Source organism: Carcharodon carcharias, chromosome 18 (genome assembly GCF_017639515.1).
Source record: "Carcharodon carcharias isolate sCarCar2 chromosome 18, sCarCar2.pri, whole genome shotgun sequence".
NCBI classification, from domain to species: Eukaryota; Metazoa; Chordata; class Chondrichthyes; order Lamniformes; family Lamnidae; genus Carcharodon; species Carcharodon carcharias.
The window spans coordinates 89,369,793-89,395,738 of NC_054484.1; the positions used below are offsets into that span (position 1 = coordinate 89,369,793).

The 25,946-nt window shown below is 42.5% G+C and overlaps 1 protein-coding gene across 1 annotated transcript in view; it reads left to right on the top strand.

Moving 5' to 3' along the window:
• The window catches only part of mcf2la (mcf.2 cell line derived transforming sequence-like a), a 201,119-nt gene that overhangs the window by 130,542 nt on the left and 44,631 nt on the right, over positions 1 to 25,946 (top strand). The window contains exons 7-14 of the mRNA XM_041211957.1: positions 813 to 962; positions 2,986 to 3,110; positions 4,818 to 4,932; positions 10,261 to 10,380; positions 11,342 to 11,533; positions 18,372 to 18,563; positions 20,347 to 20,512; positions 24,075 to 24,163. Coding sequence (XP_041067891.1) covers positions 813 to 962; positions 2,986 to 3,110; positions 4,818 to 4,932; positions 10,261 to 10,380; positions 11,342 to 11,533; positions 18,372 to 18,563; positions 20,347 to 20,512; positions 24,075 to 24,163 — 1,149 coding nt within the window. The remainder of the gene's footprint in view (positions 1 to 812; positions 963 to 2,985; positions 3,111 to 4,817; positions 4,933 to 10,260; positions 10,381 to 11,341; positions 11,534 to 18,371; positions 18,564 to 20,346; positions 20,513 to 24,074; positions 24,164 to 25,946) is intronic.

The window sequence follows — 25,946 nt, forward strand, 5'->3', positions numbered from 1 at the left end:
CTGAGGTTTCAGTACAATGACATGGACAAAGTTTGTCTCTTTCTTTTCCTGTCTTCTCTCTTCCTGAAATGCCCACTGATTATAGAATAAATTGTCACTCGATGCATGGTGCCTGTGCTAATTTTGACTCCGCAAGGTGGTGTAGCAGTTTCACAAGCACCGTTGACCACCAATACCTCACCCGAGTAACTATTCATCATGTGATTGTAGTACCTGTTGACAAGCTATTTGACCATGTAAGAAGCACTAGTGACCCTGGATGATATTTCAGCTACCCCACCCCCCCACTTTCCAATGGCTATAGAGCTTGATTCTACTACCTTTGCTGTCATCCGAGATCAGATAAAATAATGCAACAGAGATCATTAATTGAACATAGAACATTTTGGCTTCTTCTGACACACTATCCATAAGAACTGATCCATTCAGGGGAGCACACACAAACTTATCTAAAGCGCAACTTGTAATGCGCATAATCTTTCTCTAATTCTACATTGCTTTAGTACAGCAGTGGAGCAAACTAACATCAGCAGCATGTACTAACAGGGGCATGTCTTTAACTTCCCTGACTACAGGCTCATAAAACAATTTGCACCTTATTCATGTGAGTGAATTTGAAAGTATCATGCATTTTGATACTAATGCCACAATTGTGAGCACTTTCGATAACAGGATGCATTTATTCTGAGGCACATTTTCCTTGTTGGTTACTCGGAGTCTGCATTCAATTTTATAATATTGTATTTAAAGGCGTATATACCTTAATTAGCCTGATTCATTCTAATACATATTTGCTATGTCTTGTACATTAGGGTATTGAGAGCTTTGCTGTAACCGTGAAGGAAACTGCACAAATGCTCCAGGCCTTTGGAACAGAATTGGCTGAAACTGAACTGCCAAATGATGTGACAACTACTCTTGGTCTTTTAACAATACACAGGGAAAAGCGAGTCAAGATGAAGGTAATGTAGAGCATACGACGAAGGTAGTGCATATTTATGCAAAAGGGACTATATAACCGCATAACACGCTGTAATGCATACTCACAGTGAAGGGACTATATAACTAAGCCTACCATGAAGGGATCACATGGTGTATTGCGATGGCCTGTGAAGTGACTGCACAACTCCAAGCCACTTTTTATACCCATGATTTTCCATATGAGTACTTTGATAATACTGGTAAACATTAGTGTGACAAAGAAGATCAAAACTCAAATTCATTAAAACAGCCATGCTAGAACTTTAGTTATATCATTAGCAACCTCATAATAACAGGAAACAGCAAATAAACATTTTTTTCAATGGCAAGTTTACGAAAACTGCATTGGAACACACATCCTGTGCTAGGTAACATTTATCATTTGGTGTCCCCCAGTGAAACTACAAGCATATCATTTTTCTAAAAGCCGTCTATGCTGATAGATTGCCCTTCTTCATGTTGTAACATGAATTGCATAATCAAACTTTCCTTCATATAATCTTATCATGTTAGATGAACATCTGAAAAAAAGAACATGTGTTACAGCAATAACGGAGACATCAAATATCTACCAACTTTACAGTTGTTATTTGGGATTCATGATGCTTCACCTTACAGACAGTTTTTTTTAACCTCAGGTTTTATAAAGATCAGCATCACTATCTCTTAAAGTACCTCCAAATTCAAATGCTAGCTTGTACATGTAACATATGTCACAGAAAAGTTTGAGACATACGGGAGACCATGTAAAAATATCAAATGAGCTAAACTATAATCATATCCCATTGTAATCATCTGAATGGAAATGCTATCAAAATGATGACCAGACACATTATTTCAAAAGGGCAATAAACTGGAACAGCCGGGAATTTGCTTTCACTTCAAGTCTATCCTGATAATGGGTGTTATGTGCTTGGACATGAACAACAACCTTTACAAAGAACACAAGAATTAGGAGCAGGAGTAGGCCATTTGGCCCCTCAAGTCTACTCCACTATTCACTAAAGTTATGGCTAATCTGATTGTGGTCTTAACTCCAACAAAGTTTTTCTCATCTTATATCTTGGTAGTCATTTGTAACACATGTCTTTTTCCAGGGTTATTGGTTACTCTGATCACATCGTTTTCCTATTGTGTTTTGTTTCAGCTGCCTTCTAATGAATTATCTTAATTGCATTGAAGTTTAAATGTCACATATTGGTGTCTATCTTTAATGAAAACTAGAGTGTAATCGAATTACCACAAATAGAGTATTACTTTAACGTACACGCTATCTCAGTTATGTATATCATATATGCAAATTATAAATCAATTCTAATGTCCTTTACTCCAACATTCATTTCAGGTCAGTTTTATACTTAATTATTAAAATCTTCCCATTATTAAAGAAGTATCCATACGCTCACTTTGTTGGGAGGAACTGGTGGGCTTGTGAATTTGGCTTTGGAATACACAGATAATAGTTTTCTTTGAAAGTAGAGAAGATATTCTCTCCCCTCAGTCTATTCTTGCCATAGTGTTTCTACTGCCTTTTTTTTGAGTTGGAAACAGTACAGCCAATGTAGCAAGCATGCTGTGGATATTTCCAGAAGGTCCCCCTTGAGGGTGATGTGTCTGGAACTGAAGATGAACTAGTTTCAGATAACCCAATATCAACAGAAAACACTAACACCAACAAGGAGTCAAATCAGTAAAAAAAATCTTCACACTGACTCAAATATCAGAGTGAAATCAGCAACAAATCTTCACACTGACTCCAATATCAGTGGTCAGCAACAAATCTTCACATTGACTGATATCAGAGTGAAGTCAGCAACAAATCTTCACACTGACTCCAATATCAGAGTGAAATGAGCTACAAATCTTCTCACTGACCCTGATATCAGAGTCAAATCAGCAACATTACTTGTTCTCAGTTAGAAAACATTAGAATCCTATAACTTAAGCTGGAATTCTGATTTTGCCCATCAGTTTTTAATTGTTTTTACCCTCTCTCTTCGAAAGGACGATATAAATAATGCACGAAGGCACGGCTCCTCCCTCCTCTCCAGCATTCTGGAACCAGTTGACACCAATCCAGATCATAAATTGAACACAGATGAATTGGATAATAAGGCCACTGTGGAGAGGTGAGCTGTGAGGTACACGTACTGCATGTCGAGACCAGATCATTAATTGCTAAAACATCGGTTGCCACTGCTCTTTCTGGCGTAGGACACCATGTCTGAGAATGATGATACCGAATGAGGGCCCGAACAGCTCACAGCAGAGGCCAGGATCAATGTTTCTGGACCCTGACTTCTTTTGGGGATCTTGAATTGCATTGCTGTCAGAGATATAATTGTAGTGTACTGAAAGGGTGTCTCAACTTTAATTCTGTCTGCTGCACAAAGCAGTAATGTGCATAACTATATGGAACTGATCTGTCAGGAGGTGAATAAAACATCATAGCTGATTGTTTCCTAATCCTGAAAAAGAATGTGTTGGAACCAAGCAATTACTAGTCAGCATATGGAAAGAGAAAAACACAGGCTAATGTTTGGGTTTGATCAAGGCTCCAATCCAAACATGAACTTGCCTGTTCTCTCTACAGATACTGTGCGCTTCCAGGTTTTTCTCTTTTTGCTTCATATTTCTGATGTTTGTAGGTTTTTATTTGTATTATATTACTAACATTACCCTGGACAGAAATAGTTAGTTGTGTTAATAGGATCCAAGCCAGTTGAAGTCAAAAGCAAGGCACAGAGCTTTCCTTTATTAAGTTTATTGACTTGTTCAGTCCCACAGCTCTCCTTCCACTCTGCCCAGTGTCCCAGCTATCCCCTATTTAGATGTGGTCAAAGACAATTAATACAATCACCTATTTCTCTTAACCTTAACAATGTAACTGACAAGACATTAACAACTTGGTTCAAGTGGTCTATGTTGGTTTTTATGTTGCACATGAAGCTCTTCCCACCCTTCTTCATCTCACACTATGTTCTTAAAGTTGAAACACCACTGCCCTGGAAAAACACACTCCCACTGTACCTTTTACAGCATGGCAGTGATTCTGTTTTGTGTTGACAAAGACTGTGATTGAAAGGATCACATTGAAAGGGAGCAGCATTTTTAATATCAGTGCAGTGGTGATTGATAACATCTCTGGACGGACAGTTCATACATTGTGCTGAGCCCTCTTGGGCCATGAATGCGGCTGTGTTGAACACTGCTCCATGATTACTGAGAACCACATCTATAAATAGCGATGGGTATCTCTGGGGAGCAGGGGGCCGGTGCATGGTGGCAATGTCACTGGTAGTAACCCAGACACTCAAGCTAATGCTGTGGGGATATGGGTTCAAATCTCACCATGGTAGCTGGTGGAACTTAAGTTCAATTAATAAAAAAAAATGGAATTGAAAACTAGTCTCAGTAAAGGTGACCATGAAACCATTGTTGGTTGTCATAACAATCCACCTGTTTCACTTATGTCCTTTAGGGAAGGAAATCTGTCATCCTTACCTAGTCTGGTCTACATATGACTCCAGACTCACTCTTAACTGCCCTCTGCTATGATCTGGCAAGTCACTCAGTTCAAGGACTTTTAGGGATGGGCAGTAAATGCTGGCCTTGCCAGTGATACCCACATCCCATGAAAGAATAAGGAAAAAATATATAGCTTTTCAGCTTTGTGTTCCCACTAGTTTAGGGCTTGGATACCAAATGCAAGTGGGAATGTGACAGAGTTTATTTAATAACAGTCCTACAGAGATTCACAAACTGGTATTTTATTTCCCATTAATCTTAAGCAGATGGTTCAGGGTCTGTCTCTTATCTTTTCCTTCTGTTTGTAGGTTGCTTGTTCAGTTGAATGAGACTGAAATAGCCTTTGATGAGTTTTGGAATAAGCACCAGCTAAAGCTCAAACAATGCCTACATCTCCGACGCTTTGAGCAAGATTTCCGAGAGGTGAGTGCTGAGCACCCCCTCCCCCCCCAACAACACATTCTCCCCACCCCCCAACAATACCCCTCCATGTGAGAGCAGTGAGTGCTGAGCCCTACCCCACTCCCAGCCCCTGTCACATTGTGCGTGCAGCAGAATGATAATTCCACATATCAGACAGCATGTCTCTAGTAATGAAACAGCTCATTGAATACAGACTGTTCAGAATGCCCAGAGAAAGTGCTTGCAGCAATGCATCTCTTCTGATCAACGTCAGTGGTCTCTTTTTAACATTTACAACACAAATTACTTTTACAAACAGAATAACAGTGATTGTACGGAGTTGTACTGCAGAGACCAATCCATAACTTAATCCTGTGTTCTCCCTCTAGCCCATTTGTTTCACATGTTTAACTCTTAAGGGGGTGATTTTCCTTGTATACTTCAGGCACTAAAGAAACTCTGACATGGCCAAGGTAGAATCTTGAGCTGCAACATCTGTATAAACCATCTTTAGTGCAAGGCACCATCTTGGTACAGGAATTAAAGTGCTAGAAACTCTCGGTCTGAGGATGGTCAATGGCCTGAAGACAATTATAATGCAGGCTAGCACATATTAAAGAGACTGCACAGGATCTTGGTGGCTAATGCTTCATTTACCGAGCTTTCCTGACAGTGACGTAGCAAAACAAGAGTAAGCAGGTTGTTGTTGAGTGCCATTTGAAGCTACGCTCAGCTTTCATTATTCACTTACTGGGGTGCCCCCCACCCCCTGCACCCAGTGGGGAAAAGACATCCCTCTTCCACCAGGCTTTCAGTGCAAGAACCTATGACCCTTCTCCCTCAGCCCTTGAGCCTTCCTGGTGTCAGAGATTAATCACACCAAGGCATTGTTTTGTACGTAGAAACCCCATTTATTGTGCACAAGGGAGACAACACAATGAGAGCTACTGTACCGTCTCGTAGCAGAATACACGCAGACCTGTTAAAAGCATTTTTACAGCCAATCAGTAAATTTTGCACAAACCTATCCGCTTATTTGCATACGTTAACTGACCAATCCATGTTCCAGTAAATTTCCATTCCCCTCACAACACATGTTGTGCTTACGCACATGCTTATCACAACCCTGATTACATTCGGCCTGGGAAAGAACAAAATGGAATGTCTCAGGGCTCATCCTACAACTGTGGTCAGACAAGATGGTATTGTTCTCAAGGCTGCAGTATTTTTCTCTTAGGCCTAGGTGTATAATTCAACTTCTCCATTAACCCTTTTAGCACTAAATGGGTTCCCTGTAGTTGCCTAGGCCACCACACTGGAACGCACCACCGTGTATCAATCAACACAATCGACACCTTCAGTGGAACTGAGTGCGTGGAGGCTACATACGCTGCTCCAAGAAAATTACTTCTAATCAGCATTTGAATGTTCAACCTGCTGGTATGTGGTTTACTGTCTACAGGCAAGTTTGAATCATAGTACGAACATACAAACAAGAAGCAGGAGTGGGCCACTCGGCCTCTTGAGCCTGCTCCGCCATTTAATAAGATCATGGATGATCTGATAGTAATCTCAAATCTGCATCCTGCCTATCCCCGATAACCTATCACCCCTTTGCTTACCAAGAGTCTATTCACCTCTGCCTTAAAAATATTCTGCTTCCCCTGCCTTTTCACGAAGAGAGTTCCAAAGACTCACGACTCTCCAAGAGAGAAAATTTTACCTCATCTCTGTTTTAAGTGGGTGATCCCTTATTTTTAAACAGTGACCCCTAGTTCTAGATCCTCCAAGAGGAAACACCCTCTCCACATCCACCCTGTCAAGACCTCTCAGGATCTCATCAATCAAGTTGCTTTTTACTCTTCTAAACTCCAGCAGATACAAGCCTAGCCTGTCCAACCTTTTCTCATAAGACAACCCACCCATTCTAGGTATTAGTCTGGAAAACCTTCTCTGAACTGCTTCCAATGCTTTCACATCCCTCCAGATGTGTTTGCCCAGGATCATCCTGGTATCTAGAAGCTCCCATATCCTGCAATCACAACACATCACCTGCCCTGCCACCTCCAATATGTGCTAATTAATAATTGCTAATTAATTAATTATAATCAATAAACCTACACCTCCCAATAGGTTTCGGCACTGTAAATAAACCTTACAATACAGTACTCACAATACTGATAAAACTAATAATACCAGTTTCTGGTTTACCTGCTCCTGCAGTAGAGTGGAAATCAAATACTGGAGGTTGAAAAAGAGTTGAAGAGAAAAGCACCCCCTCCCCCGCCCTTCACTGAACTCCCCACTCAGCACACTTTACTTCTTGCAGTAAACTTTATCTAAAGCACCTCCCCGCCCCCCCCCCACACCCCCCCCCCCCCCCCCCCCCATGCAGCAAATTCCTACTTTGATTCAAATTCCCAAACATACTCACTCGGCCTCTGTCTCACTCAGGTGAAGTCTCCCTCACTGACCGCATGCCTCTTACTGACTGTGCGCTTTAAAGTCATTTTCTTATTTAGAGCTGTGATGAGTCACTTTCTAGCTTAGCTTTCTGCTACAGTAGCCATCATTTAGCCTCCAAACTGCAAGCTAAAACCAGAGTTTCAAACAGGCCTGTCATATGAGTACAGAACCTAGATAGCGTCTGTTTTCACCCTTTCACCAAAATAAACTGCCAAGTGTTTTAACTGCACCAACACTCACTATGGAGCATCATGTCTGATGTCTGGATGCTGTTGAGGAACTGGAGGATTAATCTTTCAGGCCTGTTCCCTTATGTTTATATTACCAAATCCTACTCCGATTAATATTGCCAGTTGGAATAAACCAAGCTATACAGTCAGAATGTTAGCATATTGAAAATCTAGGAACATTTATGCACACTTGCAGTTTAAATTCTCCCATTCTAAATTGATGGTTTAAAAAGCCATCACCTGACATAAGTGACTTGCAATTCTGTGACAAAGTTCACATAGAGACACCTCAGCAACAACAGGAACTTACATGTGTGAAGTGCATTTATGCAGTCAAACATCCCAAGGCAGTTCACAGGAGCATTCTCAAACTGCATTTGAGACCAAGACTATTTAAGGAGATAATAGGGCAGGTGGCCAAACAATTGGTCAAGTAGGTTTGCAAGGAGCACTGCAAAGGAGGAAATGTTGTCATATGCCTTTGAGGGATATCAGCATGAAGGGAAGTGTGTCATGTGATCCAGTCTTAGTTCACTTTTGCTTTGAGCACGCACACACACAGCTCTGATGTCTTCAAGTTTTATGCCGACGTGTATCTGTTCTCATGTGCCTAGTCTTAATAAATGAATCCACAATGTGTTTACCCAATCCCTTATGAGTGATTGGTATCTTGTACAGTGACTAAGCTCAAGACGTTGTATCATTATAGTAACACAGCAGGAAAGTGGTGAAAATGTGTGCAAGGGGTTAGAAGTAGAGGAACACAGAGCTCGGTGCGGCTGTAAGGTTAAAAGAAGCTACAGTGATAGGAAGGATGAGAAATTTAAAATTGAGATGTCGTCAAACTACGAGTGAGTGTAAGTCAGGGAGCACAAGGTTGGTCGAACAGGATTTGGTGCAAGTTAGAATATGGGCAGCAGAGTTTTGGGTGACTTCAAGTTTATGGAGGGTTCAGGGTGGTAGGCTGGCTTGGAACAGATGAGTTGAGGGAAAATGAAAGTGGCAGCAAAGGCATGGATGAGTGTTTCTGTAGCATGCCAGGCCAGGCATGAGACAGGCCAGAGTTGGTGCTGTTATAGAGGGCTGGCCGATGTTAGGCCAGTGGTTTTAGTTACAGAGAAGAAACTGGGCTTGAAGCTCAGCTCAGTGTCAAAAAAAGGCACCAAGTTTGTGAATGGTCTTGTTTAGCTTCAGAAGGTGGCTGGTGAGTGAGTTGGAGGCAATGGCAAAGCAAAGGAGTTAGCGGCAAGGACCGGAGACCAGGCTTTGGTCTTTTCAATGTTCAGTTGGAGGAAACTTCTGCTTGTTCAATACTGGATGTCAGACAAGCAGCGTGACAATTTGAGACATTACCCCCAATACTGTGAGCTCCAGTCTTGTGCAATGATCTTTTATGTGGCACCTTATCAAATGTCTTCTGGAAATCCAAATACTATACATCTACCGGTTCCCCTTTATCAACTCTGCTTGTTATATCCTCAAAGAAGAGTGTACATGTGGAACCTGCTGTGTTTTCATATGATGTTGCTGAGGAAAAGCATGTAGATTAGAAGTAGGAGGGGGCCAAGGATAGATCCTTGGAGGATTCAATCCAGAGTGTGCAAGTGGGAAAAGAAGCCATTTCAGGTGATTCTCAGGATGGACTGAATAGATAAGAATGGATCCAGGCATGTGCAGTCTCACTCAGCTGGCTGACTAAGGAGAGGCATTGGAGGATAGTCTGTTCCATTGTGTCAAAGGCTGCAGACAGGTTGATAGGTGTGAGGAGGGAAAGTTTACCACAGCCACGATCACATGGAATATAATTTGTGACTTTGATAAAGACCATTTTAGTGCTGTGGTGGGGACAGAAACCTGATTGGAAGGAAGCAAGCGTGGAGTTGCAGGAAATATGGGCATGGATTTGAGACGCGACAGTATGTTCAGGTATTGAGAGGAAAGGGAGGTTGGAGGTGAGGCGATGGTTTACCAGGGCAGAGAGGTCAATGATGGATTATTTGGGTGGGGAGAAGATTGCAGATTTGAAGGAGAAGTAGCTGTATATTCAGCCCCTTCAATCCCTCAAACACTTCACTTCTCTGTCTATTTTTAAAAAAAGACTTTTCTGATCAATATTTTGGCCATATCTCCTTTGAATCAGCATCCAGGTGGTTTCATTACTCTTCTGTGAAGCACTTTGTGTTTCTATGTTAAAGTTAAGAATTATATAAATGGAGTATATAGTTTACTGTGTCCTGCATTCTTGCTCATGGACTCTTGGCTGATTTGCTGATACTCACTGTTCCCAAGCGATCCAGTTCACCTGAGTACAGACCCAGGAATAAGTTCCCTAGCATGCAGGCAAGAGAAAAATCTGGAGTGACTTCATAAGCTGGGCAAAAGGAGCTCACTAGCGAAATTTGACCAATAGGACAGCTTGGGCATCTCCCATCTGATGAATGAAGCGATGCATCTGTGAAAACTTTCAGCAAATACTGGCAAAACATCAAAAGTTGTGTATAAATTTTTAACATACACAGCTGGAATGGATGTGTCGTATCTGTACCTGTCATTGGAGATATCCAATATCAAACTCCGATGACCATCCAAATCTTTGCTGGATTTGGAGAACTTGCAACATTTAACACATCCCTTTATTTCCTTGCTTTTTTAGGTCAAGGCAGCTTTGGGTGTTGTAACTGAACGACACAGCACCTTCACGGATATGGGAAACAGCTCCTCCCATGTGGGCCACATTGTCAGGAACCTTTGTAACCTTGAAGAAAAGTCTCAGGTAATTGTTATAATACAAGCCTGTTAAAATATAATTGGGAAGTTGTTGCATTTCAGGGCCTTTTAACCTACTTGCCACAGGAAGGATTTGGAAACAGGTCACATTTAAGTGTGGGGTCGGCTTTGCTAAAGTGTACCTGCACAATTTTTATTCTCCCATTAGGCATGCCTGATATTAGTGTTCAATAAGTGAATGAACAAAGGTGTGTCCCACAGCCACCAGGTATGCTAACTCATTCATGATCTCATCGCAGTATCTCATCAGGCATTCACGTTAAAATTGGGAAAGGTAGAACACAACAAACCCAACCAACAGGAGTTGTCAACTGATAATCCAATTGGGGCGCTGGGAGCCAGACAGGAAGGGAAGCAGGTAATTGATAGACAAGTGCCAGGCAATGACCATCTCCAACAGGAGAGAATCCAAACATCTTCCGTTGACATTCAGTGGCATTGCCATCGCTAAACCACATAACACCAACCCCCACCCCGCCCCACCCCAACACCCCCACCCCAACCCGACTGACAGAATCCTGGGGGTTACCATTGACTAGAAACTGAACTGGACTCACCATATAAATACTGTGGCTACATGAGCAGGTCAGATGCTGGGAATTCTGCGGCAAGTAACTTACCTCCTAACTCCCTAAGGTCTGTCCACCATCTGCAAAAATGTGAAGTATTTAAGGATTGCCAAAGGGGTAACTCTCCTGAGTTCCTAGCAATAGAATTGCATATTCTGTGAAAATGGGCCCAGAATTTAATGTCAATTAGGTGAAATATGTTTATTAAATACCCCAATGAATTTATACAAATTACATTATGTCAATTTCTGCATGGTTTTTGTTAAGCAAAGCTCGCACTCACTTTCTAAATTATAAAAACGCTTTGAAAATCGAGTATTCAAAGGAAAACACCAAAATAGTAGCGCTTTGGAAAACCTGCTGTTTATGTTGTAACAGGAAGCACTGGAGAGAGCTGAAGACTTGGCTGTCCAAGGAGATCAGCTGATAGAGGACAATCACTACGCTGTGGATTCAATACTCCCCAAATGCATTGAGCTGAGAACTGTCTGTGCCAACCTAGTGAACGGAATAAAAACCAAGAAGGAACTGCTTAATCAATCAATGGAGTTGCACAAGAGGCTGGAACAGGTAAATGTATTGCTGAACTACAGAGAAAATTAAGAATGGTATACAATGCAAGCATGGGTTTTAAGGGTATCTTCTACAATAGAGTGCTTCAGGCAGCACTCACCTACTGGGGTTAGTTATGGCAAATTACTTTTATATACATTTAATGCTCATCATACTATTTAGTAATTAAAATTGCACATTCCTGACACACCTCAAGTCAAAATGCACATACTTTGAAGAGATAATCGAATCACAGGTAGATTTCTAACCTAATCCAACCAGGAGCGTAGATTGAGATCTTTACTCAGTGGTTGAAAGACTGGGGTAGGTGATGGTTGAAATAGGGTTTTGTGCCTGTTATATATTTTATATCCCTTAGAGCAATGCAGAGGTGACAGCAGTCTCCATGTGTGTAACAGGTTTTATTCGCAGTGCTTTAAAATATCTGCTCCATGCTTCAGCTTCAGCTTCCAGCTCTTTTTCCAGCTTTGTTTACTTTTCCCTGAGTCCGCACCCAGGTTTAACTAACCAAGCACTGTGAGCATCAATTGTAAACAGACTCATAATCAAACACAGAACATTGAACCATTGAACACTGTAGTTCCTGCTTCAGTTCTTCAGCTTTTTGAAGTCACTGAACTGTATTCTTCATTCCTGATGACGTGAGTTATAGCCATCAACCCCAATGATGACGCTGAGGTGAGTTTGGAATTCACATAAAGTTGGGAAGAATGAAACATAACATTCGTAAAAAGCATGACAGAATAGATGCCAGGAGGTTGCTTCCCCTGGCCAAAGAATCTAGACCAAAGGGTCATTGTTTCAGAATAAGGGATCGGCCAGTTAGAACTGAATCATCTTCACTCAAAAGGCTGTGAACCTTTGGAGCTCTTAATTCTGGTGAGCTAATGGATTTAATCTTTTATTAAATTAATCTTTGAGTACATTCAGGTCAGAGATGAATTGATTTTTTGATTATAAGGCAATCAAGAGATATGGAGATAATGCAGGAAGGTTCAGCGGAGGTAGAAGACTCAGCATGATCTTATTGAATGGCAAAGCAGGCTCTAAGGGCTGAGTGACTTATTCCTGCTTTGATTTCTTACATTCTTAAGAAGTTTTAATAGTTTAGTGTGGTCCTAGCTAAATTATTCTCAAACCTACATGTGATTATCGCTAAAGAGACTTAAACCCTAGTCACAGTTCACCCTTACCCTCCCACAGATTATCATCATGGTTATCATCACTAGCCATCTTATTTTGCTCTTAAAATGCCCCTCTCACAATCGTGAAACACCTCCATGTGAATCTGCTGCTTTTCTTGCAGCTTTGAAGACCTGTTTCTCATTGAATCTTCCTGCCTTTACTGGTGCAGGCAATTGCTGATGTTGAGGTTGCACATTTTGTGATGCCAACACATGTGGTGCAGACACAGTTATGGCGTTTTTGTTGCGAGCAGCATTGCCCCATGTATGGAACATGAGCCGTGAGAACTCAGTGCAGGAGGGGGGCTCTGTCTCACATTCTCCAGAGGACCAGGCTGCGCTACAAAAACAGCCCTTTTGCCTCAGGATTGCTGAACTCCTGATGGAAAGGGAATACGAGAGGAATGAATAGAGTTAACAAGCAACAATCAGACTCTGATTAGCTAGAGAAGCAGGGAATAAAAGCTTGCATCCATTTTTAACTGTGTCACACCAATGTGAGGTGGCAAAGCTGTTACAAACCAACACTTCTGAATCACCCTGAGTCCCCACACACTGGCCAACTGGTGACCGTGGATCAACTCTCATCAGGTGGTTGGCTCATAGCTTACTTTCATGTCACCACACCCCACCCCGTTGCTGCACCTGAGGGAGGGGGACAGGGCTAAGTTTTGGGGAAGATGCTTTGCAAGAAACAAATCTGGCAGCAGCCAGTTAAAAAAGCACAACCAGGAGCCTGAACAGGATGTTGTTAGTATTCCAGGTGGAAAGGAAGCATAACAGCGAGGCACAAATACCACAAGCTGAGCTGGAAGGCCAATTTTTAAATGATTTAGTTACAAAGTTCATCTACAAAGCTATTGAATTTTAAATATTTATGATTAAAAATAAAATAAGTTCAAGTCAAATTGATTAATTCTCACCTTGAGGAACGTTAAGAAAATCAGAATGTCAGCTGAATTAGCACAGAAAGCCGTAAATATGCAATCAACATGGCCAGGTAAAATCCAGTCTAAAGTGTCAAAATAGAAACTCATGAAGGAAAAATGTCACAGAAAGTATGGCAGCAGGAAGTCAAGTGATGCATAAGTTTTTTAAATAAGTTATAAACAATGTGTATAATCTATTTTAAACAGTTTAGTTAGGATATGGATACGCTATTATATTAAATAGAAATGGTAATTGGAGGAAGGGGGCTAATTCGGCTAGACTGAGTATACTTTAGCTGGGAAACACATGCAATTGAGTCCCCAGTTTGAAGTCATACATTCTTTTTTTAATATTATTTGATTTTAAAATATTGTTTATAGTTAGAAAGGAAAACCTAGAGCTGTTTGGGAAACAGAGAAGTAAAGTGGTTTGGGGCATTGGGCATTCTTTGCAGTGCACGCTGATTTGCTAGAGATGTAAAGCTGAAGCATGTTTAAGTTATCATATGTATATTAAGAATACAAGAACACAAGAAATAGGAGTAGACCACATGGCCCATTGAACCTGCTCCGCCATTCAATATGATCATGGCTGACCTTGGGCTTCAACTCCATTTCCCCGTCTGCTCCCCATATCCCTTCATTCCCTGAGAGACCAAAATCTGTCTATCCCAGCCTTAAATACATTCAGTGCTGGAGTATCCACAACCTTCTGGAGTAGAGACTTCTTAAGATTCGCAACTCTTTGAGTGAAGTAATTTCTCCTCACCTCAGTCCTAAATGATTATCCTGAGACTGTGCCCCCATGTTTCAGACTTCCTGACCAGCGGAAACAATCTCTCAGCATCCACACTATCTTGGCCCCTTCAGAAATTTGTAGGTTTCAATGGGATCATCTCTCATTTTTCTAAACTCCAGTAGATATAGACCCAGTTTATTCAGCCTCTCATCATAGGACAACCCCCTCATCCCAGGGACCAATTTAGTGAACCTTCACTGTACCACCTCCAATGCAAGTACATCCTTACTTAAATATGGAATCCAAAACTACACACAGTACTCCAAATGTGGTCTCACCAAAATCCTGTACAACTCTAGCAAGACTTCTTCATTCTTGCACTCCAATCCCCTTGCAATAAAGGCCAACATGCCATTTGTCTTCCTAATTGCTGTTGCACCAGCTTAACTTCCTGCATTCCTTGTGTGAGCACATTCAAGTTTCTTTGAACATCAACAGTTATAAGTTTCACACCTTTTAAAAATATTCTGCTTTTCTATTATGACCAAAGTGAATAACTTCACATTTCCCCACATTATACTCCATCTGCCATCTTGTTACCCACTCACTTAACTTGTCTATATCTCTTTGCAGCCTCTCTGTGTCTTCCCCACAGCTTATCTTTCCACCTAGCTTGGTATCATCAACAAACTTTGATACATTACTCTCTTGTCTCTTCACCTAAGTCATTAATATATTATATATAACAGTTAATATAATATTATAAATAGCTAAGGCCCCAATACTGATCCTTGCGGCACTCCACTATTCACTACCTACCAACTTCAAAAATCCCTGTTTACGTCCACTCTCTGTTTTCTACCCATTAACCCATCCTCTATATATGCTAATATATCACCCCCAACTCCATGAGCTCTTATCTTGCCTATTTACCTTTTGTGCGGCACCTTATCAAATGCCTTTTGGAAATCCAGGTATACTACATCTATTGGTTTCCCCTTATCGATCCTACTAGTTACATCCTCGAAAAACTAACATATTTGTCAAACGGGGTTTTCTTTTAGTAAAACCATGTTGACTTGTTCTAATCATAGTCTTATGACTGAAATATAATGGGCCGTAACTTGCGTGGAGTGGCAATCAAGGTTGGATTGCCACTCCATTCCTAGTCACTTACCCTGAAATGCAGTTGCACTTATCTTACTCAATTTTCAGACTGGGGGTGGGTGAGAAAGGTGCAGTGCAGCAGGTTGCCAAGGGCAGCTGAGTTGGAGATAAGGAAGACGCATCCCCTTTTTTTACTGCACTAGCTGCCATAAAGCAGATAGGTCCACTTAGAAAAGCCAAGGAGAAAGTAGTCGGGGGGATGGGGGATGGTTTAGTCAGGGGGGGTTTAGTCGGGGTGGATGTGGGGGTTTAGTCAGGGGCTTGGGGGGGATAGTCAGTGGGGGTTTAGTATTGGGGTGGAGAGGGTAGTAGGTGGGGGCTGGGGGTTTAGTTGGGGGATGTGGAGGGTACCCAGGGGGCTGGGGAAGGCAGTGGGCAGCCCTTGGGGGTGTCTGAGGAGGGTGGGCGTTAGTTGGGGACGGTTGGGGGGAATGGTCGGGGGTTCCCATGAAGAGTCAGTAAGTGGGCAGCAAGGGGGTTGTGGGGGGAGCGGTGGGTGGAGGGGGGAGTCCTATGGGGTTTGAGGTGGGTTGGTACAATATTTACCCAGTAGCTAGAAGTAGTTTTAATTCTTCTAACCTGTTCAAGATAACTATTGCTGTAATACAGTCCAAACTATCCGAAAACTGTGATTTAGATCGGAGTTTCGGATGGCTCCCAGTGAAGGGTAATTTCTCAGTGGAAGTTTGAACTTCCTGGGCAATTGCCATGCAATCCTTACCCTGGGGAATTCTGGGGGGTGGGGGAGTACCCCAGCTCATCTTTGGGATGTCGCTCAGTTATGTCGCCCTGGAGCTCGGAGTTTATGGGCCAGTATAATTTTATATTTTATTTACTTAATAAAAGTACATGCTTCTAAGTTAATTGTGTCTTTGAGTATGCTTATTTTTCAAATAGTCCTTCGTCTGATGATTATACACCTCATTGCATTGACAGCAGTCTCATCATACGACCCTAGCAGACTACAATCTGTCTGCCTAGAGGCATCTCTATTTTGGGAAACATTGCTTGTCCCCAACAAAGCCATCTGCAGTGGCCTCTAACCTATGGAAGACTTTGCAAAGCTCTGAAGACCTAATTAAAGAAATTGGCTCAGATTTTGCTGTAAAAATAATTGAGACTCCTGGCATTCACGTTATTTATGCGTAAAGAGTACTGCAAATTTAGTTGAGGGATAGATGTGCGGTTAAACTTAAGTGCCGCTCCACCAGTAGCTTTGCGATAAAGCTATCTTTCTGTCAGCTTTATCATTAAAATGCATAGAGTTGTTTGATGTTGCTGTATTTGGGTGATTGGTGTAAACTAAACGCGATATAGGAAGATAAAGTCTTGTCCATTCCGGTTTAAGTACCCTGTAAACAGCGCGGTATATGTTAGTTACTGTCAACTGACCTTTCTGACACTGAGAATTGATTTTAAATTTAAACTTTCAATTAAAATTTCTTCTTTACTTTTCCTTTCTGTCGTTTTTTTCCTCTCAATCCAATATTTTATTCCGCTCTTTATTTCTCTATCTGTTGCTGATTTAGGTTGAATTAACCCACACTGATTTACAGTTCCTCCTCAGTCCTTGTGCTATTAGTCTCATAATCTTTCATCTGCTTGGTTAAGGTGGTACACGGTTGATTGCCTTGTTGGTTCAGGCCCCAGATGTGTTGTTTCCTTCACTGCACTGTTATCAGCTTGCACCTCCAGCAACTTGCCCCACACACAATTCAAAAAATTAAATGTGCAAGAGCATATCTAATTAATGGCAGATGTCAATAGATACTCTGCTATAGAAAAATCTGGTCCATTAATGATTATGCAGTTACAAAAAAGAAATTCAGCTTGGTAGAAGAGGCCACACTCACTTGGGTGCACACACACACACACACATACAAACATACATGCACACGTATTAAATATAGGCAGACTTGGGGGCATTCTCTTTGATTGTGATGACAGATGGGATTGCCAAAGTTAAATGAATTCAATGCCCTGGGTAACATGCTCTTCATAATAATGTGAAGCCCTGCACCATGATTTTCACCAGCAAAGAGTGATTTCATTACAGTACAATCTGTTATCCAGCATGTGCAGGGGAAACAAATAGATGCAGCTGGTTAATTTACCCATGGAACACAGCACAACACTTGTAACATGAACTAGTATGCAAGCACTCCGCAAGTTAAGAACAGTGTTCTTTTTACCGCTAACCTTCAACAATACATTAAAACATAAATTAAAGTGTACAATAATACAGTATACAGGAGAGGGCTCCGGATATCTTTCTAATTGCGTCTGGTTGGTGATTTGTGTTAGGGGAACATCAGAAATTTTGGTTGGTAGAGTGGTGGATAACAGAAACTTCAATATTAAAGCAAAACACTGGATGCTGGAAATCTGAAACAAGAGTAGAACTTGCTGGAGAAACTCAGCAGGTCTGACAGCATCTGTGGAGGGAGATACAGAGTTAATGTTTCGAGTCCATATTACCCTTCTTCAGAGTTGAAGAAAATGTTTCCTGCTAAATAGTTCCCATGTAAATGAGTGAAAGATATATCTCTACCTAACTCGCTTCCTTTCCCATTGGGCTCTTCCCATTTTACATAGGCTCTGCATGATGCTGGTTGATCACTCCTTCATATCAACTATGTGGTTTTGGCTTAGGCGGATGTCTTTTCTCTCTCCATTATCCCGGGCTACGGATTGGCACCAATACATTTTGGCTTGTCTCCACCAGTGGCTGGGTGAAAGTTATATCTCTACCAAGCCATTTGATTTTGATGACTTGCTGTGTCTGTACTGATTGCACCATCTCTTCTTTCCCATAGGCCATGCACTGGTGTGATTCTGGGATTTACCTGCTAGCCTCACAACCTGTTGATAAATGCCAGTCCCAGGATGGGGCAGAGGCAGCCCTGCAGGAGATCGAGAAATACCGGGACACAGCCTCAGGCCAGAAGCTGGAGGATCTTAGTAAGATCAGTGATGAGTATGGAGCTATCCTTAGGGGTGAACTCATGGTAATTATTTTAAAGTATTGGAGAGTAAGCTTTGGAAACATGGTGAGACTGACTCATTTTTCACCTGTAAATTATGAGGAATTTCTTCTCTTAGAGGATTATTAGTGTTGGGAATTCTCTTCCTCAGAGAACAGTAGAGGCTGGGTCATTGAATATATTCAAGGCTGGGTTGGACAGTGTTTTGATCAACCAAGGGTGGTGGGCAGACAGGAGAGTGGAGATAAAGTCACAATCAGATCAGCCATGATCTTACTCCATGGAGTAGGCACAAAGGCCCAAATGGCCTACTCCTCCTATTTCTTATGTGCCGACTTCTGAACTCAAGTGTCTGCACAGGGCCTTGGGGTGAGGGGGAGGGGTAGAATTTGCCCAGGCTCCCTACTTACCCCTGATTCCAGTCACAGTCCCGTTCACCTCCTGAGTAAGAGGTCAATCTTAATAATGTATAATCTACCTCCCATTTCTCGCACCAGGGAGCTTCCTTGAGGTGCAGCCCACCAGAACCCCCACTGTGGAGGTCACTACACTTCACCTTACTGCTACAGTGGCTCACAGTAGGCCACAGGAGTGGGAACCCCCAGCACAAGTAATCCCTGCTGCCTCTTCTGCCCCTCACCACCAGACCTGTTATTTGCCTTCGATGGGTGTTTAAAACCTCCACAAGGCATGTAAAACAAAAAGAGGGTCCATGATGCATTTGGATTTCTGATGTGTTCAGAGGGGCTCAACCAGAATCCCTTCAAAAGTTCGCCTGGAACTGTCAGCACCTGACAGAGTCCCCGCTCCCTCGTCCCTCAGCACCCTGAGGAGTTCCCTCTCCCTTGCCCCTCAGCACCCTGAGGAATCCCCTCTCCCTTGCTCCTCAGCATCCTGATGAATTCCCTCTCCCTCGCTTCTCGGCACCCTGAGGAGCCCCCTCTGCTCTGCCCCTCAGCACCCTGAGGAATTCCCTCTTCTTAGAATAATCCAAAAGGTAGCTGAAGGAATTTGCATTTCCTGAAACATTGCAACATTTAAAAAAAAACAAATAGAGACAGTAGATTAATATCTCTGACCTGAGCTGTTAAACCTGGTAATTTTTAACTTCTAACTGAATACCTTTCTTTATTGCTAGATCACTTATGTCAGTGTGAAATAGCATATAGGAGAGTATGGTGTAAAGAGAGAAAGCAAACAATAAAGAACAGTATGTAGGAGGGAATAATAAACAATAAGGAATAGTATTTTATTTATACTTATTTACGGGATGTGGGCTTCACTGGCTGCGCTAGCATTTATTTCCCTTGAGAAGGTGGTGGTGAGCTGCCTTCTTGAACCGCTGCAGTCCATGTGGTGTAGGTACACCCACACTGCTGTTAGGGAGGGAGTTCCAGGATTTCGACTCAGCGACAGTGAAGGAACAGAGATATATTTCCAAGTCAGGATGGTGAGTGACTTGGAGGGAAACTTCCAGGCGGTCGTGTTCCCATCTATGCGCTACCTATGTCCTTCTAGGTAGTAGAGGTTGCGGGTTTGAAAGTATACAAGATAAATAATATACATAAGAGAATGATGTATAGCTGACCATTCTGGCTGGAGGAGTGTGACAGAAATCCTTGCACATAAGAACATTGGAGGTGAGGGAGTGTTACGGAGATTCATGCACACTGGAACATTCTAAGAGAAGCAGGAAAATAGCAAATGGATGTGACAGGGAACAATGAAGGAATCAAATGTAAGAATTGAGCTAAGAGCTATGACTTCTTGTCCTTATGTGAGCATAATGTCTCCATTCATTTTGCAGGCACACGTCCTAAAAATCTTCCAGAAACAAGAGGAGATGGAGGAAATGTTTGAAAAGCGGCAAATAAGCCTCAGGAAGCTGGCTGCTAAACAAACCCGCCCAGTGCAACCAGTGGCCCCTCGACCTGAGGGAGTCCCAAGATCCCCCATTCCCCTCCCCAGGACAGGTATTTTTTGGCTTTTTCAATATAAAAGCCATTACCATCTTTTGGCATGTGATTTAAAGTCAATTAAATATTTGATAGCACTTGTAGGTCCTGTAGTTTAACCTGAGCTTACCTCTGGTAACTGCGCATTCACACTGTCACTGCGTCAATTGTGTTTGCAGTTCAGGAAGTGTTGAACAACCTTACATTCAATTAGACTAAAAACTAAAAAGATCCAGCAAATGCACAAGAGTTATTAATCCTCCACATTTAATGAAACAGCCAGTTTCATGTATTCTGCCTGATGTTTCTAAGTCCCCTTATTAACAGGGCATCTGCCCTGAATTTGCTGTTAATTGAAACTGTGAAAACAGAAATGATGCCCAAGCTTTTATTTTTAGTACTGGGGAGAGTGGCCATGATCGTGCCACAGCTGTTTACAGGCCCTAAGTTTTCCTTCCTTTGGAAGACCATCTCCCAGAGGTCGACCAATCACGTCTCTCAAATCAGCAAATGGCCATTTGCACATCTGGCAGTATTTTTCGTTTCAAGCAATCAAGGCAGCCTGGCTCTGAAAACATCTGCCTGTGTCAGCTGTGTCGTTTGATTTTGCTGCCTGGCTGTTAACCCTGTAAAGTTGTTGCCGGTTGATGCAGTTTTGAACTGAATGATTTTAGTCGGTTTTAGATAGCATTTCTCATCCAGATGTAGCCCCTCGGTGATATCGTCAGAAGAGATAGCAATAGTTTTCACCATCTACCCTGTTGACACCCAGCTGTACCTCACTGCCACCTCTCTTCACCCCTCCACTATTGATAAATTATCAGACTGTTTTTCTCACATCCAGTACTGGATAAGGAAAAATTTCCACCAATTAAATACTGGGAAGACTGAAGCCATTATCTTTTGGCCCCCACTCCAAACTCCATTCCCTAGCTACTGACTCCATTCCTCTCTCTGGCAATTGTCTGGGATTAAGCCCAGTTTGTTTGCAATTTAGGTATCACAATCCCAAAATGGGCTTCCGACCACATATTCGCATCATCACTAAGATCGCTTAATTCCACCCCTATCACATCACCTGACTTTGCCTCTTTCTCAGCTTACCTGCTACTGAAAGCCTCGTCCATGCCTTCGTTACGCCTAGACTTGATATTCCAACACCTTCCTGGCTGGTCTCTCACATTCTACCCTGAGTAAACCTGAGATCATCAAAAACTCTGCTGCCTATGTCCTTACTCACAGCAAGCCCTGTTCCCCTATCACTGCTGCGCTCTCTGACCTGCCCTGGCTCCTGGGCTTGATTTTAAATTTTTCATCCTTGTTTTCAAATCCCTCCATGGCCTCCATCCTACCTATCTTTGTAATCTCCTCCAGCTCCACAGTCCTCTGAGGTATCTATGCCTATGCGCATTCCCAATTATAATTGCTCCACCATAGGTGGACATGTCTTCAGCTGCCTAGGCTCCAAGCTCTTTAATTCTCTCCTGAAACCCCTCTGCCTGTCCACCTTGCTTTCCTCCTTGAAAACACCCAAAAAAACCTACCTCTTTGATCAAGCTTTAGGTCACTTGACCTAATATCACCTTATGTTCTGTGTTTGTTTATGCTTCTGAGAAGAGCCTTGGCTGTTTCATTATGTTAAAGAAAGTATATAAATGTAAGTGGTTGTTGATTCAGACAGAAATGGACTGTTGCATCCAGTTTCCACTTGTTACCTCACTGGCATCAGATTAAGATACAAATTTGGGTGGGTAGACAACACATAAGTTGGCCAAGTGGATAACTGTATAAATTCAATCTAAACAAGGTAATTAAAGGGATGTCACACTAAAGTGACAAAAGTAGTGACAGCTCTTAGAGAGCCTCAAAATGCGTGGCAACCCAGTAGATGGCATAAGAAGCAAAGGGCAAAAATGTTGGGACAGGAAACCAGAGGTGCAAACAAATTATAGGCAGCCCAGCACTGTTTAAAATGGAGGGGCTGCTGTGTTAGGTGGAGATGAAGAGAGCTGTCGTCTTGTGTCACTCGACAATACTAACAGCATGTTTGCAAGGAGGTGCAACAAGCTTCAGGCCACAGTTGGAAATTACTGGCACTGGATGTGCAAGCCCAGCACTGCAGAATAGGTGCAGATGTACTGGCAGCAGATGGCATGGCTCTGCCTCTCAGACAACCAGAGCCCAAGACAGACAAACCCAGTGGTCATTGGCAAGTACATGCAGCAGAGCCTGTAGATATGCTTAGAGGCAGTTTGTGAGTGTGCCAATCAGAGTCTATGTCTGCTGATCATATAGGTCACCAAAACACAAATGACGTAAAACAATTAGCTAGGAAGTGGCTGAAATGGTCTTTCTGTAATCCCACCATGCTCTGTTCATAACTACCTGTTAATCACTGCTGCCATACCCAGGCCTTGTCCCCTCCTGCTCAAGGTATGTGTGCCAGCAGTTGGTTCATTAAAATCATTGCTATGTTGTTTGAAGTTGAAATTAATGAGTCTGTCAGTAAGTGCACCAGTCTACTCTGTATTAATCACCATTACCACCTCTTCATGACCAGGGTTTCCTGCCTGACTGTCCCAATGGAATGGTCCAGGTTTACTGTCTTGTTGGTTTTGCAGATCAATCTACCTTTGGAAGGCTATCCAGACGGGCAGTTCCTTTGAGTGATGGGCCTGAATTTTACCTGGGGCGGGTGTGTGCAATTGGCGGACCTGAGAGCGATTGGGAAATGGACCGCCGGCCGCAATTTCACGCTGGCTGGTCAATTAACAGCCAGCTAGCATGAAACGCTGAAACGCTCAGCACTACCAGGGTGGGAGCAGGAAAAGGGCGGGCAATGACGTTTCTGCAGGCATGGGTGTGCACTGCGAGAAAGCTCCCTGAAGGCAGACAGCTGCCTCAGGGAGCTGCAGACCTGAAAATGTTAAAGTAAAGGTTTAAAAAACTGCAAAAAAATGTCTATACACCACAATTAATTACCTGAAAATATTGCTGATAAAAATACAGCCTGCAGATATTTATTTTTATTTTGTTTCATAAATTTCATCCCGGCCTTGGATGAGGTTTGATGAAAAGTGCAAAGGCCGCCTGGTTGATTCACCCGTCCGCCAACCATAAAGTTGGACGGGCCGTGAAAAATCGGAGACAATTATGCTGTTAATGAGCTTAATTGGCCTCTTAATTGTCGGTAGGCACGTGTCCAACTTTTTTGCGCTCCCGCCGAGCAAAATATTTTGGGAGCGCGCAATGACATTGGGACACTCTCCCAACGATTTCTCGTGCAATTTTACACCCGATCAGGTTGGGTGTGCACCCAACTGTGGAACATAAAATTCAGCCCATTGTACTAATGGTTGGTTTACCTGGTTAGTTTGCCAATGGGTAGTTACCCAGGTTAGCTTACCAAAGGATAGTTACCCAAATTATTTTACCAATGGATAGATACCCAGGTTAGTTTATCAATGGATAGATACCCAAGTTGGCTATAGCATGGCTGACAGTAACTATTTGGTACCCATCGAAAATGTGCCTTTTGTAGGAACAGCCCTAAATTTCATTTGACTTTCTTATCTTTCAGATCACAGGAAAGGACATGATCCCAATTTCAGCCACAAAGCAAATGTGACTCAGATTAATCTGTTCAAAAGAAACAAAAGTCTTTCAAAGGTACACCCATATTTGCAGCTAAATTTCATAAGCAATGAGCATTGTTATCTCTGAGGCATGGGTTAGTGGGACAGAGCTGCAGCATAATTTTATTTGCAATGTTCAACATGTACCCATCACAAAGTTATTTATGTGGTTGGGTAACAGTCCTTTCCTAGCCAGTCACCTCACTTGCTTGCCACCCAATTTAGCTCCCAGATGGACATCCACATATTGAACCATTCACATGGAAGTGAAACACTGGAAAGGTGCATTATCCTTCTTGATTCTCATCTCCTGCCCAACAATTTGGGGAATGGATGATAGCCAATGCAAAATTCATGGGGAAGTCTTGTCCTCAGTAGGTAGAAGATGATGATGGCAAACAATTTAATTTAACACAAGATGAAGGGAGACGGTGAGGGGAGTGAGGTCAAGATCTTTCTGACTTTATTGTGGGTGATTTTTGTGGTCTCTGCTGTCACATTTTGAATTGAAGCACAGGATGGTGCAGTTGAAATTACCACTCCAAGCGGCCATGTTGACTTAGTGCCAATTTCCTTGCCGTTCCGATGGACCCAATCTATGCAGCCAAATTTCCTCAGTGGAAACAGGCTGGAGTCTCTTTAATGGGTGCTAATTATGAGCATATGAGGGAGCTACAATGCTGAACAGTTGCATTCTCTCAGCCCAAATACTAGTCTTTGTTCTTTCCCACAAACTGCAGCCGCTGTAAGTTAGGAGACAGTCATTTCCAATGATATCTGGAGATCCTCAGATACTCCCAGGTAAAACAGGAAAATGTTTGGAAGGCATCTTGCTTGTTTGATATGGTGTTTATTTTTGCTGCTTAGACAGTTTGTAATTAGAGTCACAGGATGGCTACAGAACAGAAAGTGGCTCCTCGGCCCATCCTGTCTGTCCTGGCTCCCTGCAAGAACAACTCAGCTAGTTCCACTCCCCTGCCCTTTCCCTGTAAACCTGCAAGTTTCCTCTTTGGGTGCTTATTGGACTCCCTTTGAAAGCTCACCTCCACCATATTCATAGGGCATTCCAGATCCTGAGGAGATTAGGTAAGAGAAGAAAAGGAAGGGGGGGTATCCAAACAACCTGTTGTGCCTGGTCTCCAGCCTGACCCTCTCCGACACAGTGTGGTTGGCTCCATTGACATTTTTTACTGCCTCCCTCGATGTTAACAGATTTGGCTTGGAACCCATTGTCCCTCCACTGGGAAGCGAACCTCCTTCCTGCTGCTCATTATCCAATCAGCATTCCCCCACTGCCTGAGGGAATCTCTGTGTAATGTCCAGAATAATTTTGCAGCTGCAGCGCAATCCTGCTGGCTGCTGTCACCCATGATACAAAGTACCTCTCATCTAAGGCGCTGGACCTTCCCTTTAAGGAGTTACTCAAGAGTACTGGCTGCCTTGCCAGGTTTTCCACTCTCTCAATCGTCAAGCTGGCCAAAGAGATCACATTTTGCGCTGGCAGCTCGCCAAATTAATTTATATGAGTCACAGAAATACAAGAGGCCCCCCCATCTATCCCCCAACTAATATACATCCCCCAGGAAAATATATGAGAGAAAGTTTGTGGAATTCAGTGTGCTGCTTTGAATAGAATTCCACAAGGCAATATATAACAGAGGATTGCTGAGAAAGTTACATAGCACGTTTAATGAACATGTCTGAATTTTATGGGCATGTTGCAATGGAACTACATTGCTGGTTGGTGAAAATGATAGAAATTCAGTGTGTGAAAGTGATAACATATCTACTACTAAAGCTGCTATGTACTTCAAATG